Consider the following 18,632-nt stretch of genomic DNA (forward strand, 5'->3'; position numbering starts at 1 on the left):
CTGAGCTGTTTTTGTTGCAGACCCTCCTAAGGGTTTTTGAAAAATTTAAAAATGTAGGTTATGAACTATTTTTGACAGAAGGAGGTTTGGCATTGTAACTGTGGAGAGGTGGCAGCTGTTCAGGGTACTACCAAACTCCTCTTGTGGGAGACTTCAGGGGTTTTAATCTCTCATTGCTTTCCCTGTAAAGTGTCCATATGAAGACTTTGGTTGTGGCAGGTTTCTTTTCTGTGCTTTTGCTTAACCAATTTCTAAGGTCTGTTCCAACTCAGTCCATCTTCTGAACATCACAGAAAACTTCCTCTCTTACTGCCCTTACTTGATAATTTCAGATGCTGTTGCCTACATGGAAAACTCAGGCATCTGAAGCTGGATATCCAAAACTTCTACCTGAAGTAATTTCACTGAAGCAGATAGCACATTCATCACTCTTAATGAACCGTTTATATTTAGCCACTGATTTTAATCCTTTCCTACTGATGCCAGACAGCATGCTCTGCACCTGTGGAGATGGCTGAGCAGCAGTTTGTACAAATGATGCCACTGCTGTTTCTTGGCTTGCTGTTTAGAAGATAATTCCTTCAGCATATAACATAAATTTTGCTATTCCATGAAGATGGCTATATATTATGCCTAGTTTTTGTTTTCTAGCTGATGATTGTAGCAGATTTCAATCAGAAAAGATTATTTCTATATTATGAAAGTTTGAAAATTGTTTCTTTTCATTGACAAATGTTTCTTTACACAGCTGACTTCGGTTTTGCTCGTTATCTGCATAGCAACATGATGGCCGCAACTCTGTGTGGTTCACCTATGTATATGGTGAGTGACAGCACTTTTCAGATTGTGGTTTATCTCAGATATTCTCCTATGAGAACAAAATAATTTATGGTTGGCAGATTGGCAAATGCCTAACGTGGCATTGGAAGTATTAGGAGCAGCATGCAGTTCACCTTTCTGTAGTTTTACTGGCTTCTTTTTTGCTTGTGATTTGAAGATTGTGATTGTTGAAATGAAAAGGAATGAGAGACATTAAACATTTCTTAGTGCTGTAGGGAAGAAACATCAAAAAAGGCAATACACTATATCTATAAAATTTTTACATCAGTAGAAAAAAAAACTACTTTTTTTTTTTTGTTTCATTTCTTTTATATGTATTCTCTCAATTTTGGGTTTGATTTATTAATTTTTTTCCTTCTTTTTGTTTCCTTTTTTAAAAAATTTGAAGTTAATTGCCATTATTTTTAAGTAGTGTGGTAGTAATTTCAGCACTGAGCTGTGTGTCCTTACCTGTGCCACTACTGTGCAGTGTGGTCATGGGCAAATCATTCAGCTTTCCCATGTCTTGTTTTTCAATATGTAAAACATTTTATTTGTAAAACTAAACATTAAATTAATTATTACAATTAAAATATTAAACTAATATTAAATATTAATTTAAATGAAAATATTTAATAGGTAAAATATTTTAATATGGTGATAATTGTATTCTTTGTGAAATCCTTGGCTACTTACCCACAGAAGGACTGCACCAACCAAGTAAATAATGCTTACTTCTTATTCCCATAGGCATAGATCATGAACTTCTTTCTTTAGAACATGAATATTTCTACTTTTCTATGTTTCTGATATTTAATTTTCATTTCAGATAGTCTAATACTATTACCTTTCAAGTCATGGAATGACACAGACTAAACTTCTCACATTTTCTATTAAATATTTTGTATTAAAATATTTTACTCTTTACAAAAAGTTGCTGTCTATTAATACCACTGTGTATTATTTCTGTTGCCGTGGCTTTGCTTTTTCTTCTGAAATTTTCCTGTATTTTCCAGGCCCCTGAAGTGATTATGTCTCAACACTACGATGCTAAAGCAGACCTATGGAGCATAGGAACAGTGATTTATCAGTGTCTTGTTGGAAAACCACCTTTTCAGGTAACATTTTATTTCCCATTTCCTCTTTCTATTACTCTTTAGTCTAATGGAAGTTCCTAGACTTTTCCTTCTAGGCATGAAAACAGAAGTAAGTAGTGATGTCTGTGTCGATGCTTGAGGATGCCAAAGGAGAAGTTGTTTGTACTCAGTCTTTGACATCAATGTGTTCAATCCAGGGCAAACGTATAAGAATACTCAGTACTGAAGTCAGGGCTGTGCTTGGTGTTTTCTCCTTTAATGCCCATATGCAAAAGCCTTTTTTTGTATGTGCGCATAGGTACAAAAGGTACTTTCTCCATTAAACTGAGCTTTAATTAATGTACATTTTTATTTGACAGGCCAATAGTCCTCAAGATTTGAGAATGTTTTATGAAAAGAACAGGAATTTGATTCCTAGGTATGTCACCGTGGCCTTTCCTGTCACTTACATTTGTTGATTGAACACTTTTTCATCTTGGGGAATGCCTGGGATTCATAAAAATATTTGATGTTGCTATATTGACAAGAAAATAGTATGATACCAGTGACTCACATTGCATCTTGCCTTCATTGTATCTTGCTGATTTGAGTGTCCTATACTAAAGCCATGGAGCATGTGTAGTCAAGACATAGGGATGTGGCAGAATGCTGACTTCTTGAGATTTAACGCAGTATGCATTTTTTAATACACGTGTGATATTTAATGCATGCTTTGCTTCCTTTTGTATGCAGTATCCCTAGGGAAACATCAACTTATCTGGCTGACCTGCTGTTGGGTTTGCTTCAGAGAAACCAGAAAGACAGAATGGACTTTGGTACGTAACTTTTCCTTTTGCTCTCTTGACCTGTTAGTTGTATACATATGACCAAAATAACTCTCCTGACCTTCTATCTATAGGCAATGACATGAAAAGTGAAGGTTTTCTTTATTCTATTATCATAAAGGAGTCAGAAAAATTACTAGGGTCATTACTGTCAGTATTAAATGAAGTGTATAAAACACAACTTTCTTGTTGAGAAGTGAAATATAGATAAGTTTAATGCTTTCAGCTGTGGTTTTCCCCTGTTGTTTATTGATATGCCTTAAATTTCATGTTGCAGTATTTTCATTTAACTGCTGTTTTGTCTTCTTTCTAAGAGCAGACATCTCTGATCTCTGTGTGGTTTAGTTTACAGAAATGTAACAAAGTAATGGAATAACCAGCTTGGGAAGCGCAATTGCTTTAGGTTGTTTCTTCTCCATTACTTTCTCCTGCAGGCTGCAAAGGTTGTAACTGTGAATGGTGGTACAAATTGTGTATATTTGATTTGACATTGAAAGCTGTATGTATGTTTACTGGAGGGCAATGAAAGAGGTAATGTTAAATCAAAATCCCTCATATTTACAAAGATGAAGTGCTAGTATTATGCGTAGGTGCTGCTAGCTATAGACACTTCTTTATTTTAGTGAAATATTTTCACTGCTTTTTAAAGTCAGAAATCAATAGAATCAAGTTGTATCTTTATATTTCATAAATCCTAAAATTTTAGAATATTTAAACTGTGTAGTGACTGAAGTTTGCATACTGTTAGATTACTGCAAAGTCTGCATACAACTGCCCATTGAATTATTTGGGAAGTTAAGCCTAGCACAAACCAGGTTGATACTGCTTTAACAAAAATGAACTTTTGGCTCCAGTGGCTGCTGCATTTGGCTTTTCCTTTTTAACTGGAAATCTTTGGTTGCAGAACATTGTGCTAACTTCTTAAGATTTCAAAGCCTCCAATCGGTGCTATTGAATCACTCAGAATGGCTGCAACTGTTCTCTCCTCAAAATTAGTCAGGAGTATGGTTCAGGTTTGTGTGCACTCTGTACTAGCTAGATGTCTGTTGTTTACATGAGTACTGAAAAGACTTTTATTGGTAGTTTTTTGGTTAGCTAACAATTTGTTATTGTAGTTTTATTATAAATCCCAGGAAATGTTAATCTTTTATCTAATTAAAGCTAGCTTAGCTAAATAAAATTAACTTTGTGTTAATTTTGACACAATGAAAATAATTTGTTTTATACCGAGATTTGTTTTTAGCAACAAGATAGGTGAATCCATCAAGTTTAATCTGTGGAATAGTGAGAAAGAGCCTAAAGCTTAAAAATCTCTTCACACTCCTTGCAGATGAGTGTTCTTTCCTCACCATTAACTATTAGGTCTTGTGATGCTGAGATCTTAGGATGAGTTACAACCTTGAGACATGCTCAGTTTCCTTTCTGCTTATGAAACTTCACGTTCCTGTTTAGTTATGCATGCAAGCTTGGTTTTGACGCAGTACTGAAATACACAAATTGACTCATTCATCACATGTGGTTCTTGTGCGTTTGTGATAAGAAGACTATATTCAATGGGCTGTGGAGAGACAAGAATTCAAAAGGTATCTGGGTTGTTTACTTAAAGTGCAGGACTTTTATGACTACATTTTTTTTTTCCTTTTCAGTTTCTGATATTTCTCCAGCAAACATCAAACTTTTTAAAAATAATTTAACACTTAAAGCATTGATGCTGGAATAATTACTGTTCTGATAACCAGGCATGTTTTTTGTTGTGTGTGTGTATATGTGACTGAAATAATGTAATTTAACTGCTGTATGTAGGAACTTGAGCAGAAATCAGATATAGAAAAAAAAAAAATCAGGATACTTGGGTAAAATGTCCAGATGATGCTGACAGTATTCAGATGTTGATTTTCAAATCTGTTTTAAAGAAGAATCAACGTCACAAATGTGGACTTTGAGTAATTGATTCCACCTGCACTCTGGGTATGCTGATCTCCACAATTTCTTCAAACGTGGGAAATTCACTGTAACATTGTGGTAGTATGAGAACGCATTTGTGCTAAGAAGGAAAAAAACAAAGCAGAATGGTAGTGGTGAAAGTCATGTTTCCCTTGGCTGAGCTGCTCGAAGGGCCTCAAAGGGGCTGCTCTGGAATGTGCTTAGCAAAGGGAGTGAAAGGGAGAGTGTATAACTGAGCCCGGTTGCCTGTTGTTAAAATAAAAATAGCATTGGAAATCTTGCTGATCTTTTAGCAAAGTGAAGTAGAACAGCAGGTGTTGTACAAAAGCTCAAGAACACCTGATCCTTGTGTTAAAGTTAATCATTATATTGTTCTTGTGTTATTGCTAGCCTCCCTTCCTTATCACGTTGTGGAAGAAAGTGTTGTTGAAGGAAGAAGAGATGGTGCAGGCCTCAGGTGTTTTTTTTCTTGGTGGTGGTAGTTTTTTTTCCCCTTGTTATTTGCTTAGGTCTGATGAACAGTATTGTTTTTCCTCAACTGTTAGAACATTGAAGTTCACAAAGTTCAGCAGTTAGCTTCCACTAACCATCAGTTTTCCCTAATGATATGAAGGCCTCTTGTATAAAAGAACTTTTACATGTACACTGTTAGTCAACTGCTTATGCTAGGTCAATTAAATCCATCTGAGAACATCCATTTATAACAAAAGCAAATGTTTCTATTGTTGAAACAGTAACAAGTTAGCTGAGGAAATTGTTAAAGTGATGTTTACTTCTGATTTAAACTGAACCAGCTGTGCAGGTTGTGTTCTGTTGGGAAGTGGGAAGGAGAATGGCTGCTGCTTTGTTGTGATCTTCAACCACGGAAGGAGTAGCATTAATGGGTTCAAAAAACAAGTGTCTGTTCGTGGGAAAGGCAGAAGTGAAAATTCTTTCAATGTTTGTTGTAAAAGATGCTAATCATTCTGTAGAGGAAATTAAAACTGAACAAGTACTGTGTTCATCGCAAATATAATTTCATGATGTATATAGGAAAGCTTGTTATGTATATGATTCTTAAGTTATGTTAGCATCAAGTTATAAAAATGTCCTTTGATAAGTTTGTCTGATTTGCCTTGCTGGCTGTTCTTGGAATTTATTAAATTGATTTTGTTTCCTTTCCAAATGCTGTAGCAACATATAAGAGATTAAAACCTTCCATGTTGTAAGTTTTTCATCCTCTGGCTGTGAATATTGATTCTGGGAAGGAAACCATTTACCACTGTCTGCAATATAGTCTACAAATTCTGTGTCATTTGTACATTAATTCACAGTGGTGGTTGTTTCTTGTTTTACAGAAGCATTTTTCAACCACCCTTTCCTGGATCAGGTTTCAACAGTCAAAAAGTGTAAGTAGTTTTGATTTTCCAAATATTTGTGTAAATGATGAATGTTGGGGACTAGTGGGGAAGAAAAATCATGCTAAATGTTCATGAGGCAATTTCTTGTGTCTGGCTGTTCTATTCTATTGTGAACCTTGGAGCTGAATCCTATTTTGAACTATCTCTGAGATATGACACTTATTTGATAATTCCTTTCATATTTCAACTAAACTTAAATACTATTGTGTGCTTAAGGATGTGCTGTGCTTATAAGGATAGGGGTTTATGAATGAAAAGCAGTGAGGAAATCAGTTTGTTTGCAATTCAGCCTTTCACACGGTTAGTTGCATTTTTTTTTCTTTTTTGTGTCTGGGTTTTCCTCTTTTAGCTTGTCCTGTACCAGTGCCCACATATGCTGGCTCAGTCTCTGGCAGTTCCTGTGGAAGCTCCCCTTCCTGCCGCTTTGCTTCTCCTCCAGTAAGTTCTCTGTTTTACAAAACAATCAAAATTTACAAAATATTTTCTCCAGTGCTTACCCAAGATTTCTTGAATTTTAGATCTTTCATTTCTTAGACAGAATAACCCTAAACTGTCCTGTTTAAAAATGTAGAACAGGAATATCACTGTCAAAAAACAAAACAAACAAAAAAAAAAACAATGCATATACTTATCAAACACTAGGTAGTAAATCTTCAGGTCTGTTAACATGGCTTGCAAAGTAATGAATGTTACAGATTAACTTTTGAATCAGCCTTTTTGGCTGACACTACTTATGTTGGTATGAACAAGTTTACATGACAGTGTTATCTGGCATTTCAAATTTCCAAAATCAAATATATTTTATATTTCTGAAGACTTGAACAGTCTGAAATATAAATTCATCTATTTATTTATTTGGTACGTTAGTGATAATTCCTATATTGGAGGCTTTAGAGTTAAAAGAGCAACTTTATCTTCTGAATCACTGAATTTATAGTGTTGGTTTTTTCACTTCCCCTCCCCCTCTTCTTTAGTCTCTTCCAGACATGCAACATATTCAAGAAGAAAATTTGTCTTCCCCTCCATTGGGTCCTCCAAACTATCTACAAGTGTCTAAAGACTCTGCCAGTACCAGTAGCAAGAACTCTTCTTGTGACACAGATGATTTTGTTCTTGTCCCACACAACATCTCTTCAGACCACTCATGTAAGAACCTTCCATTATTTTCATATTTTAAAACACTTTCCACTCATAGCATACCTTCATGCCTTCTTATTATTTGGCTCTCTTTTCCCTAAATGTATCTCAGTTCACCTTGGAGCTAATTGCATCAGTTTGAGTTAGTTTTTGAAGGGAGACTCTTTGGTATATGTACATGTCCATCTGGGACATTTTCACCTGCAGTTGAGTGGCCAGATATGCCAAAGACACCAAGGTCACTTAAAGTCATGGAAAATACTGGATTTTGGCAGTAGAAGAAAAGAGAGTCAATTGTAAACAGCTGCTGATAAGAAGCCCAAGGATTCTCTCAATGAGAAAGTCACATCCAGACTAACTGAATGTTTAGTCCATGTTATAGAGCTTTAGATAAACAAGTGGAGGTAAAAACATACAACATGTTTAACATGAAACGTTAGGCATCAGACTGGGCTTATACAGCTGAAAGACTTGGATGTTGCACATTGCCATATTATATTTTCTAAACCTGCATTGCCACTAGAAAGCTAGTCATCTGACTTCTGTACAGTGCCACCAACTCGTGTTATATATTTGACTAAATTAGTACCTAGATCTCTGAAGCATTTCTGTCTTTCACTATTACAAATTTCCCAATGTTGATACATTGTACTCTTAAAAGTGGATTTAATCTCATAATTATTATAATGAGTATAGCAAAAAGAATAATGTTAAAGAAATACTTTCCCCATTTTTGTTGTAGGTCACATTTGAGGTAATTTCATACGCAAAACAGTAAAAAAAGTTGTATAAAACTTGTATATATTCACAGAAGCTTGTCAGAAGCAATTATTTCTACAACAGTAATATAGAAGATTTTTTATTTTTATTTTTTTTAAGATTCTAGTTCATGATGTTGGTTTTCAATGTGTTCTTCTGCTTACTGTAGATGATATGCCATTGGGAGCAGCTGGCAGGCGGGCTTCAAGCGAGTTCTTGATGTGTGGAGGGTAGGTGTGCTGAGCTTTATCCAAAAGAAGTCTCATGTTCTAAAATTGATGCTATAGAAGAGGTGGTTGTTTTTTTTTGACAGTGATGGGTTTACACAGCTGTAAGTGAACTTTCTGGGGTTAATACGCCAAGCTGAATTTAATATGAATATATAAACAGCTTGAATTCAGAAAGTTTTGCTGCAAAGCAGGTAGTTTCTGATGTGAACTGTCTTCTGATAATGTTTCTTGTTCCTACAGGCAGTCACCATTAACTATTTCTGGAAGCTCAGGAACTGTACAGAAGCCATCCTCAGCCTCTTCTCGAAGTACTGCTTCTGGTACAACTAACAGGTGCATGATGAAGGCTTAGTATTTCCTCTCTTTAAAAAAAGTTCTCTGTTTTACTGTATGTTTTTTTTTGTTCTGTTTTGTTTTAATTTTAGATTACTACTGGAAACTGAACTGAAATAGAAGCTAGACCTGTTTTTTCTAGGCTCTCTGCACTTAATGCATTGTAATAGCTGATGGTTGCGTAGCTAACTTCTGGTTTGGATGCATCCCAAAAAGATTTCCTTAAGGAAAGACAGCATTCTTTTGTCTGTTTAAATTTTGAACTGTCTAAAGGCAGAAACTTCAGACACATAACTAACTTGACCTTTTTGTGTTATGAAGTACAGCGTGTTCTTTGTTTACTGAGTCAAGATGTTAAAAGCAGTTTACTTCTCACACAACTACATCTTGAAAAGAGGGATTCAGAAAGCACAGTTTGCTATGGATTTGTCTCAGGACTGGATTATCTTGCATCCAATAACTGGATGTGGCCTCTGTGCAAGCAATTATTATGAATTTTGTGTTTGTGGTTCACAAGATACCCAAAGAAGCCCCATAAAAGTGTTGAACATTTATTGCAGCTTTTCAATCAGCAGGGCTATTAATAAGGCCCCTTTCTGCTACATCGTTGTAGACAGTTTCTGCCAATTTGAAATTGAATTGATATTTGTCAGAAGTGCCTGACATCTTTCCTGTATTATACTGGAAAATGTAAATCTTATCAGATGCTTAACTATTCATGTAAGAGCTAAACAGAAAGGGTAGATTTGTCATTTGACCAAATAATGAATTTCATAAAGTTTTCAATACAAAATAGAAAGAGGACAAGTGGCTAAAAGGGGAATAATGCTATTATGTTGGGTGTATTTTTGGCTTATGCTAGTACTACAGGACTGCAAGTCAGCATTATTTGTTTAGAAATGCTTGTCACAAGAAAAGTTGGCTATTTTGTGCTGATCTTGTTGCAGTTTGCAAAATCTGCTGACATGGGCTATCAATAAAGCTGTAGCCTTAACTTTTGTGTTTAAGGGCAGCCAATTTGAATGGTTTGGTTGTAAAGATCCATTTGTTATGGATTGGCTGTGTACGGAATATTATAAAATACGGTAATTTCCTATCTTATATCGTCATGTGTCACAGTTTTTAGAGTTACAGGTTTTATGAAAATATGCCAGTTATGTTATCTGTATGCTAGTAAGTTAAGAGCTAAATGGTTGTGTGATTAGAAACAGGTGCCTACTGTTCACACAGTCAGTTTGTACTGCAAAAGTTTGATGTAGGTATTGGTTGAGTAAATTCAGTGACTGACTGACTGCTTTAGGTCATTGTCTCAAGGTAGCAGATAATCTACCAGATGCTGCTTTTGTTTTTTTTGGTTATTTGTTGCTGAGAAGTGTTCTTTCATAGCGTGTGATTTATTTTATTTTATTTTTTTACAAAATGTTGTTATGCCCTGTGATACAGTGTTTTTTTTTCTGATTAGATGATAGAACAGCATGAATGGTACCCATAGTCACGCTGCTTTGTGGCAAGCAGAAGAAGCTGTGATGCTTCTCATGCTCCAGCCAGAACAGGCACAATAGGTGGAGGCGGTTCACTCTTCTGTGGTTAATTCCTAATTTTGTTCTCTAGATCCCACAGATACAAGATTTGCATGCAACTCTGCACACATCTGTATTGCCTCTTTCTCTAACCAGTAGCAAACCACATCAGACTAGGGGATGCCTAACCAGAGCGTGGCTTTGGGCCTGAGCTGGGGAGCCCTGAAGAAGGCCAAGTGCTATGCCACCATGCTAACACAGCACTTACCTCACAGGACCTACCTGTAAGGCTGTGTGACAACAGGGGAAGGCATATTCCATGCTGGGTACTTTAAAAGTTGAAGTGCCTTCATGGCCTCCTCAGCAGCACTGCTATGGTTTGGATTTCCCCTATCCAGGTCAGACCAGGGAGCCTCCCTGTGCTGCCTCAGCTTGTTGTGGTAGTCAGAGCAGGCTGCCTACTGCCTTTGTGTGGTTTCTACTTGTGAGACCTTCTCCTTGTGCAGAAGCTTTCAGGCTTTCCACTGCCTGTGTGGTCACAGCTGCAGATTTGTCCCATCTTCTGCCAGGCTGGCCACTGTGGCACAGCAGACTTAGGACTTCTGTCAGGCACAGCTGAGAAACTTAGTGAGTATGGGTTTAAATTCAGGGAAACTGATGAGGCTGTGGAAAAAGTGTTGTTACAGATCTATTGAGGCTTGTTCCAGCTGCTTTTCAAAATTACTAGTCTCTAATTAGTAGTCTCTAGAACCTGGGTGGCAATAAAAGGACAAACTTGTTTTCTTTTGCTAAGGAAGGACCATGCATATTAGGAAGTAGTATTTCATTCTCAGAGGTTGCAAAAGGAATGTGATAGAGTCAGAAACCAAGATTGCTGTTCAGCTGTATCCATGCAGTAAGTGGTGTAACTGCTTGTTTTCTAGAGCTTTTAAGTAGGAGTGGTAGGACTTCTTTCACATTTCCTCTGAGAATCTCTAATTTTTGCCTGTTTTCTGAAGAATTAATCAATAAGGGGCCTGATACTAAGCTGATTATATTCCCAAAAGTCATTTAGTTTGAAATTCTTTCGGTCTAATTCTTTTAAAAGTGTTGGTAACTGCTTATGCTGCAGTGGTTTGATTCCCTTATCAGGCAGTACACTGAGGTAAACCGGGTCACTGACATTTGGTTGAACTTGGGCAATGCTAATCTGCAGTTTGCGTCTGTGGATTAATGTTCAGGTGTGTGGTTTTGGTCATTTTGTCAAGGGTTGGTTACATAACATGTTTTCCTTTTGCAAGTTCACTGTGTCTCATGGGATATCTCTGTGCTTTAGTGGCTTTTGTACACATTCCAGCCCTGCTGCTGAACTTCCTGTTCTTAGCACAGTGGGTTTTCCTAGAACGCTATTTTGAAGTGTGGTAAACAGAGCGGGCTGATTGGCAGGAAGTCGGAGGGATCTGTAGATCGCTGTGATGCATGACGACATGCTTCAGCTAGTACTGCACTCTCAGCTCGATCTGGTACTAGCCAGTATAAGAAAGGTAGGTAGTAATGAGCAGTTCTTTGTCTTCCTCTGTGAAGTGTCAGAGCTAGATTAGGACAAGCTAAGATCACACTGCACGTGGGGAGTTTAGAATCAGTTTATTTGTCAGTTTCACAGATTTTATTTAACTTCTGAGAATGGTACAATTTAGAGAGAGACCTGCCTACCTCTATTTATCTCCTCTCTCCATATCTTCCTACTTCAGGCATTGTCAGCCTTCAGTATCCCCCCGCAGTGAAACAGCACCTATCCCAGTTCCCACTCAGCTCCGGAATTACCAGCGTATAGAACAGAACCTCTCCTCTACTGCCAGTCCTGTATCAAACCCCCACGGATCACCAAGGTGAGTATTCTAATTCCTTTTTCTTGGTTCTAGTTTGTATTTGCACCTTCACAGATGTCCATGCTTTCTTATTGATGTCATTTTTTTCTGCACAAGACCATACTAAAGAGGCATTTTAACGATAACAAGTAATAGTCCTTCACAATCTCAAGGTTGTTGAATGGACAGTTGAAATTTTTCACTAAAACAAAATGAGCTTGTTCATTTAAGCAATTGCATCCAAATAAGATAAGAAGATGAAGTATTGCTTTTTTCCCTCCTTTGTGTATTACGCAGCATTACATCACAAACTAGAAAGTAATAAATTTTGTTTTCATACATGCAGTGATGAATGTGTTGTTCTATAGAATATCAAGGAAACAGTTTTTGGCATACTAGCTGACCAGCTTGTCTTAATACAAGGCTCTAGTGTGCTAGACTTATTCTATGCCTTGTGATCTACAAGATAGGCATGGTGAAGGACAAAAACCCAAACTCTTGAGATCTCTGGAGGTCTGTACAAAAAAAAAAAAAAAAACACGACGTGGATCCTTGCTTTTTTTTCAAGATCTTTGATTTTACAGTTGTTTCTACACTTGAGGGCATGCCTTTCCCTAAAATAATGTGTTCTCAGTAGTTGAACTTCATACCAGGTCCAATACTTAAAACTTTGTCCTAATCTTTTTTGTAGGTTCCTTCTTTTTCCAACCATAAAAAAAAACGTTTGTGTCAATGCATTTCACTCAGTTGTAAAATTCAAAATTAAATGGCTAGTTGTCTGAATATCAGTAATCCATGTACTAAGGGATATATCTGTTTTAAATTTCTCCAGTTAACAGACTGCTATGGCTTTGAAAGTTACAATCATAGCGGGAACAAAGGGAATTGTATTTTTCTTGTTTTCTCAATGGAAGGCTTAGCTTAAGTTATTACCTTAATAAGCTTCAGCTTTATGGCTTTCTCTGTGAATATCTTTTTTTTTTTTTTTAATTGATCATTATACTCCTTAGGGGACTCTGAACCTCATCTTAAGGATCCACAGTTGCTATAGCATGTATAACCATTCTTTTCATCTTGTTAGAGCTGGGGTTGTGAGACGCTCAAATACCAGTCCGATGGGCTTCATGAAGATGGGTTCCTGTTCTCCAGTACCAGCTGACACTGCGCAGGGTGTTGGGCGCCGGTTATCCACAGGATCTTCAAGACCATATTCTCCCTCACCGCTAGGTAAGCCCATAAATTCTTGGGAAGGTTTATCTGGAACAGTTATTCAGAAGACTAATTCTTGCCTGAAGTTGCCTTAAACTGAAATCTGCTCAACTAGATCATGGTTTCACCGGTGCTGCATACAAGGGGACAATCACTCTTCTCTAGCCCTGCTGGCTGCACTTCCCTAGTCCTGTCATTGGCCTTCTTGGCCACCTGGACACGCTGCTGGCTCATGTTCAGCTGGCTGTTGATCGGCACCCACAGGTCCTTTTCTGCTGGGCAGCTTTCCAGCCACTCCTCCTCAAGCCAATACCACTGCATTGGGTTGTTATGACCCAAATGCAAGACCCGACACCATTGTTGAATGTCACACGATTGGTCTCAGCTCATTGATCTAACTTATCCAGATCCCTCTGCAGTGCTTTTCTTACACTCAAGCAGTTAGATTTACAGCAATCCATTTCTGTTGAAATGTCTGGTATAAGTAAGATAAACAGGTTTTATTTTCCTTCACCTTCATTTGTGGATGAAGTATTATGCATAAATTTACATTTTGATTTTATTTGCTTAGTTGGAACAATACCTGAGCAGCTTGGACACTGTTGTTGTGGACAGCTTCAAGGACATGAATCGAGGAGCAGAAACTTCTCAGGTGAGAGACTGGGCAAAGTAACCTGTATGATTTTGGTACAGCTTCTACAGAGTTCTGTGAAGAACAAGGAGAGCCAACACTACATAAGTATGGATTAATAGGAGACGCTTAGTAAGCTGTACACTGAGTTTCTATAGAAACTTAGCCTGAGTATGGTTGTATCAGGACACCTTTTCCCATAATTAATTCTCTACACAATAAGAGAGTGGCTGAAGTTCTGAAGTTTTTCTTTTTTTGTACAGTGTGCAACATGCTTTCATCATTCCCTTAGGAAATTGCCTAGGATCTGATGGTGTTGCTAAGCATTCAGTAAGCTTTGCACGTCATAAATTGGTATGCTAGCAGGGGAAAAAAATTTGAGACTCTATAAGATTGAATTGCACTGTAACATCAGAAGATATAAAGATGTCTTCTTTATCTAAAATACTAGCTATCCTCTTTATTTTGATTTTTTAAGCGGTAGTGTTGAAACTACGGTGTGGGTTATTTTCCCTGTTTAAACACTTTCCAAAATTCTCTGGAGTTGTTAGTGTCTTCATTTCTTTTAATAGATATTTCATATAACTGGGGATGATTTCATCCATATGAAATAAATTCTATGAGATATCTTAAACGTTTCCTTTTAAACTGCTGTGCCATTGGCAATCAGGAAAAGACAAGGACTGAGTGAAGCCTCAGATTTGAAATATTCTCTTTTCTTTTGTGAAATAGAAAAATAAAAAGGCTTAGGGGAAAATGGATGGAATGCAAAGCAGAATATGTGCTATTTTGTTGCATCTTTTTTTTTGGATAGAACTTTGTAAGACAGTTGGTTTAGTGCCTTTTTCCAATGTTAAACCTATTTGTAGTATACAACAGGACTGATTTTATGGCTATAAGAGTATTTAATGTTTAATTTCATCTGTTTCCTGCATTCTATTCCTACTTTATTGCTTCTTAATTTCAAATGACTGCAGTGGTATTTCTATCTGTAAAATATCACAAATTGCAGCATGTCTGTTTTCAGCATTTAAATGGGTATGGGAAGTTCTTTGCTTCTGGGTGAAGCAAGATAATGTAATGAGATTTTCTAGGGCCTGAAGATATTTGTCGTAGTGCAGCTTCTGAATGAATTGAGTAACTCTTGCTGCCAGTGGCAGCAGGGAAGAAACTTTGGATTGAGAACCCTTCCCAGTGATGGTGCTGACAACAGAGCAGCCACCAAAGAAATTTAAGACTGCTTTCTGAAATGACAGGTTTCAATGCTATGAGACAGACAAGCAGACTGATTTCAAACAGGCAAATTCTCAGCTGGGAATTTAGTGAGGAATAGACGAGTACTCTGTTGGAGCTGCAGGCAGAAAGGCTGCTCTATAGCACATTGTTTAAAGGGAGAGGAATGGAATCAAGATGAAGTGGCTCTTATTCAAAGTCTAACTAGAAAAGCACAGGCTTAAGAAGGCTGGAAGATGTGTCGTAACAGCTGGGCACTTTACTGAGCAAACTGCAAGAAGTTTAAGATGTTTTTTAAAGCATACATTTATGAAACAGAGCCAATATCAAAAGATTGCCTTGGCCAGCTCTTAAGAATCTTATATACTGAGTTACAGCACAGCCTAGGGAAAAACTAGTTAGAATAGTTTATTTTAAGTTGTGCAATTTTTTTTTAAAGCTGAGTGAAATTGTTGTCACTTCGGTGTCAGTTCTTTGAGGTTACAAAGATACATATTTTATCTAGGAAGCTGTGGCCGCAAAACTGAAGTCTTGCATACTGTTCGTAACTTTGTACAGTTCCTCATCATGAAACATAAAACTATCACAGGGAAGAAACCACTTAATCAAGTTTCAGTTTCCTTATTTTGAAAGAGGAATGGCATCTCAGAGTAGATGAGATGTTCATAGGAGATTTTTCCCTAAAGCCATCTGCTTAAATGATTGTTTATAGCTCTTCCAAATCTTTGTGCTTTAAGAGAAATTTTGAGTTCATATTCAAGTGTGGACTTCCTTTGTACATAATGAACTTTTGAAAAACATGTTCTGACAGACTAAAAATAAATGACTGCCCTAAGTACTGATCCCAAACTGTTTCATATGAATACATATAAATATTTTTCTGTTTTTTAATACATACTTTTCTTGCAGAAGCCATGAGAGGGAGCTGCCTTTTTAGTCTGCAGATTAAATTGTTGCATGTTAATGACTTGTTTTGTTTGTAATGTTGCATTCACGTTGCTGTTTGCAGGAATATAATTCCAATACTTGAGAAACTCTATCCAACCTAGAGTCTTGGTGGCTGCACTTGAAATTTCATTATTGTTTATGCCATTCCTGCTGAATTCAAATACTTTATTTGTCTTGATGCAGGTTGCCAGAAGTACTGCAGCTGCCAGTACAGCTGTCACCCTGAAATCTTGCCTTTTTGGCAGCTTGAACACAAGCATCATCTCATCATATGTAGCCTTAGTCCAAATAGCCGACATGCTAAATCCATTCTCTTTGCCATCTAGTGAGTTGATGATCAAACATATCTCACAGTACTGCAGCCCCATCTCTTTACAGATCAACATTGATCTTTAGCATTTTGGGTTTCATTGCTACATTTTCAAGCACTGCAAGTAGCATTTTACTTGACTGTTTTTCATCCTTACAGGTTCTCCGATACCACCATCTCAGTCTCCACAGTCACTTTTGATGGGAGCTAGGTTGCAAAGTGCTCCAACTCTCACAGATATTTACCAAAACAAACAGAAGCTCAGAAAGCAGCATTCAGACCCAGTATGCCCATCTTATGCTGGGTATGGATACAGTCATTCTCCACAACCAAGTCGGCCAGGTAGCCTGGGAACATCACCAACCAAACATATGGGATCGTCACCTAGGAGTTCAGACTGGCTGTTCAAAACTCCATTACCAACAATAATTGGCTCTCCTACTAAGGTGTGTTAAGTTTACCAATGTCTGTAAAATGTGAAGTGTTAATACATTGTCTGAAACCATTCTCAAGAATATTTTTGTGTGCTAACCTTATTTTTTATATATATTTTTTTGTTTTTGTTTCTTTAAGGCTACGGCTCCTTTCAAAATACCTAAAACACAAGCATCCTCAAACTTGCTGGCTCTGGCTAATCGCCAAGGGTCGGTAGATGCCCCACTGCAGCCTAAAGACATCACCGAACCAAGGGACTTCACACATTTCCACTTGACACAAGGAAGTGAAAAGCAAGCAGGAGAGCAGCACAGTAAAGCTACGTTCGGCAGGTAGGCATTGTAGTGTTTATGACCTGGAAAACTGGGTAGGTAATTCGGCAGAAGCATGTATGTTTCACATAGCAATTTGGAGGGGCAGAGCATGCAGAAAATGAGTGGTGAGGATATGCTGATGTTTATTGTACATAACAAGCTCTCAGTACTGTGTATAAATATAGCACAGACTTCCTGAAGCACTTTGTGTTGCTGTCTAGTTCCCTTTTGTTTTGATTATCTGAATAAGGAAGTCTCATTGCCTATGTGAAGCCTGTTCAGTTTTGCTTCAAAATCCAAATGTCAAGACTTGCAATATAAATTATTAAGGGAAAAAGGTTCCTTTATGGTTAGCTCTGTTTCAGTAGGGCCATGATGAACAGTGAGATTTCAAGGCTTTTTGTACTTCTGTTGAAGAATTCTCTATAACCAATATAACACCAAAAATCTGAAAGCCAGCTTCTGCTGTGAGTTAGATAGGAGGAACTTACTGAAAAATCTTGTTCTGCATTCATATGCTTTTTTTTTTTGTCTAGATCTGTTAGTACTGGGAAGCTATCAGATCAGCAAGTGAAGACTACCCTTGGTGGCCAGTTATATCAAGGCAGTACAGACAGCCTCAATACAGAGCGACCAATGGATACAGGTAAGGAACAGACTGATACATTCAAATTGACTTTATGTGCTTTTTTTTTTTTTTTATGGAGTGCCATATAGATCTTGTTCTGCTTCCAAACTCAGTAGTTTGTTGCAATAATTTTTAGTGTCAGTACAGAAGCCTTTTTTTAATTATCTTTAAGGGAATATATTCCAGTTCCTTAACATAGCTTTAAAAATAAGTGAGACAGGAAAGTATCTCTATGCTAAATGCAGGAACATCACTGCCTATAGTAGCTAGAGTTTTTTTGTTTTTGAGCAGATGGAAGAAGTTCTGCAGACACTGCTAGTCTTTAGCCTTCAGACCTACCATGGTCTGCATTTAGAAGTTTTCTGTTGTGTCTTTTGCTGAAAGACTGATGTTGTTCTCAGGCTCTCAGAGAAAGCCCCTTTTGTGTTTTTTTTTCTAGGTAGGGGTAGAGAGATAAAAAGATGTATGCAGGTCACATCTTGGTTCTTTTTTTTTGTATTGCCAAGATTGTCCACTCAGCTTGTTTTATTTGTTGTCAGAACTTATAACTATTCTTGGATCTTCATCAAAGCATGGTGTGTTGCACTACTCCAGTTTGCTGCATATAATTACAAAATGGTATGACTGTATGCAATAGGGACTAACGTGAAAATTTTATCTTCCAGCTCCAGCAGGGGCCTATGGAATTACAGTGGGACCTCCTTCCATGGGAAGTGGGGCAAGTTCTCGAGCTGTCATGTTTACTGTTGGGTCTCCTCCAAGCAGTGCCACCCCTCCTACCTGCACCCATATGGTCCTCAGAACAAGAACCACCTCAGGTAAGACTTCCCTGGCAGTTGTGGACTGCCGTCAAACAATATTCAGGCTTGCCCACCTCTTGAGATGGTAATCTGCCTACTGCCATGCACAATAAGTCCTCTAGCCCATACGAAGTGCTGTGTAAAGTTGAGATAAATCCTGGAGTTCTGCCTTTTCTCTACTAAAGAGAAGGCCAGAAGCACCGATTTACCATCC

At 37.5% G+C, this 18,632-nt stretch overlaps 1 protein-coding gene across 1 annotated transcript in view; it reads left to right on the forward strand.

Annotated features, from left to right (window-relative positions):
* The window catches only part of ULK2 (unc-51 like autophagy activating kinase 2), a 38,405-nt gene that overhangs the window by 14,224 nt on the left and 5,549 nt on the right, over nucleotides 1-18,632 (forward strand). Inside the window, exons 7-22 of the mRNA XM_032200668.1 lie at nucleotides 749-822; nucleotides 1,836-1,937; nucleotides 2,276-2,334; nucleotides 2,649-2,731; nucleotides 6,022-6,072; nucleotides 6,434-6,522; nucleotides 7,059-7,230; nucleotides 8,150-8,210; nucleotides 8,451-8,543; nucleotides 11,794-11,931; nucleotides 12,992-13,137; nucleotides 13,691-13,771; nucleotides 16,401-16,687; nucleotides 16,815-17,008; nucleotides 17,527-17,636; nucleotides 18,284-18,436. Of these exons, the coding sequence (XP_032056559.1) occupies nucleotides 749-822; nucleotides 1,836-1,937; nucleotides 2,276-2,334; nucleotides 2,649-2,731; nucleotides 6,022-6,072; nucleotides 6,434-6,522; nucleotides 7,059-7,230; nucleotides 8,150-8,210; nucleotides 8,451-8,543; nucleotides 11,794-11,931; nucleotides 12,992-13,137; nucleotides 13,691-13,771; nucleotides 16,401-16,687; nucleotides 16,815-17,008; nucleotides 17,527-17,636; nucleotides 18,284-18,436 (1,893 nt within the window). The remainder of the gene's footprint in view (nucleotides 1-748; nucleotides 823-1,835; nucleotides 1,938-2,275; nucleotides 2,335-2,648; nucleotides 2,732-6,021; nucleotides 6,073-6,433; nucleotides 6,523-7,058; nucleotides 7,231-8,149; nucleotides 8,211-8,450; nucleotides 8,544-11,793; nucleotides 11,932-12,991; nucleotides 13,138-13,690; nucleotides 13,772-16,400; nucleotides 16,688-16,814; nucleotides 17,009-17,526; nucleotides 17,637-18,283; nucleotides 18,437-18,632) is intronic.

The sequence above is a fragment of the Aythya fuligula genome, chromosome 20, assembly GCF_009819795.1.
Source record: "Aythya fuligula isolate bAytFul2 chromosome 20, bAytFul2.pri, whole genome shotgun sequence".
NCBI lineage: Eukaryota > Metazoa > Chordata > Aves > Anseriformes > Anatidae > Aythya > Aythya fuligula.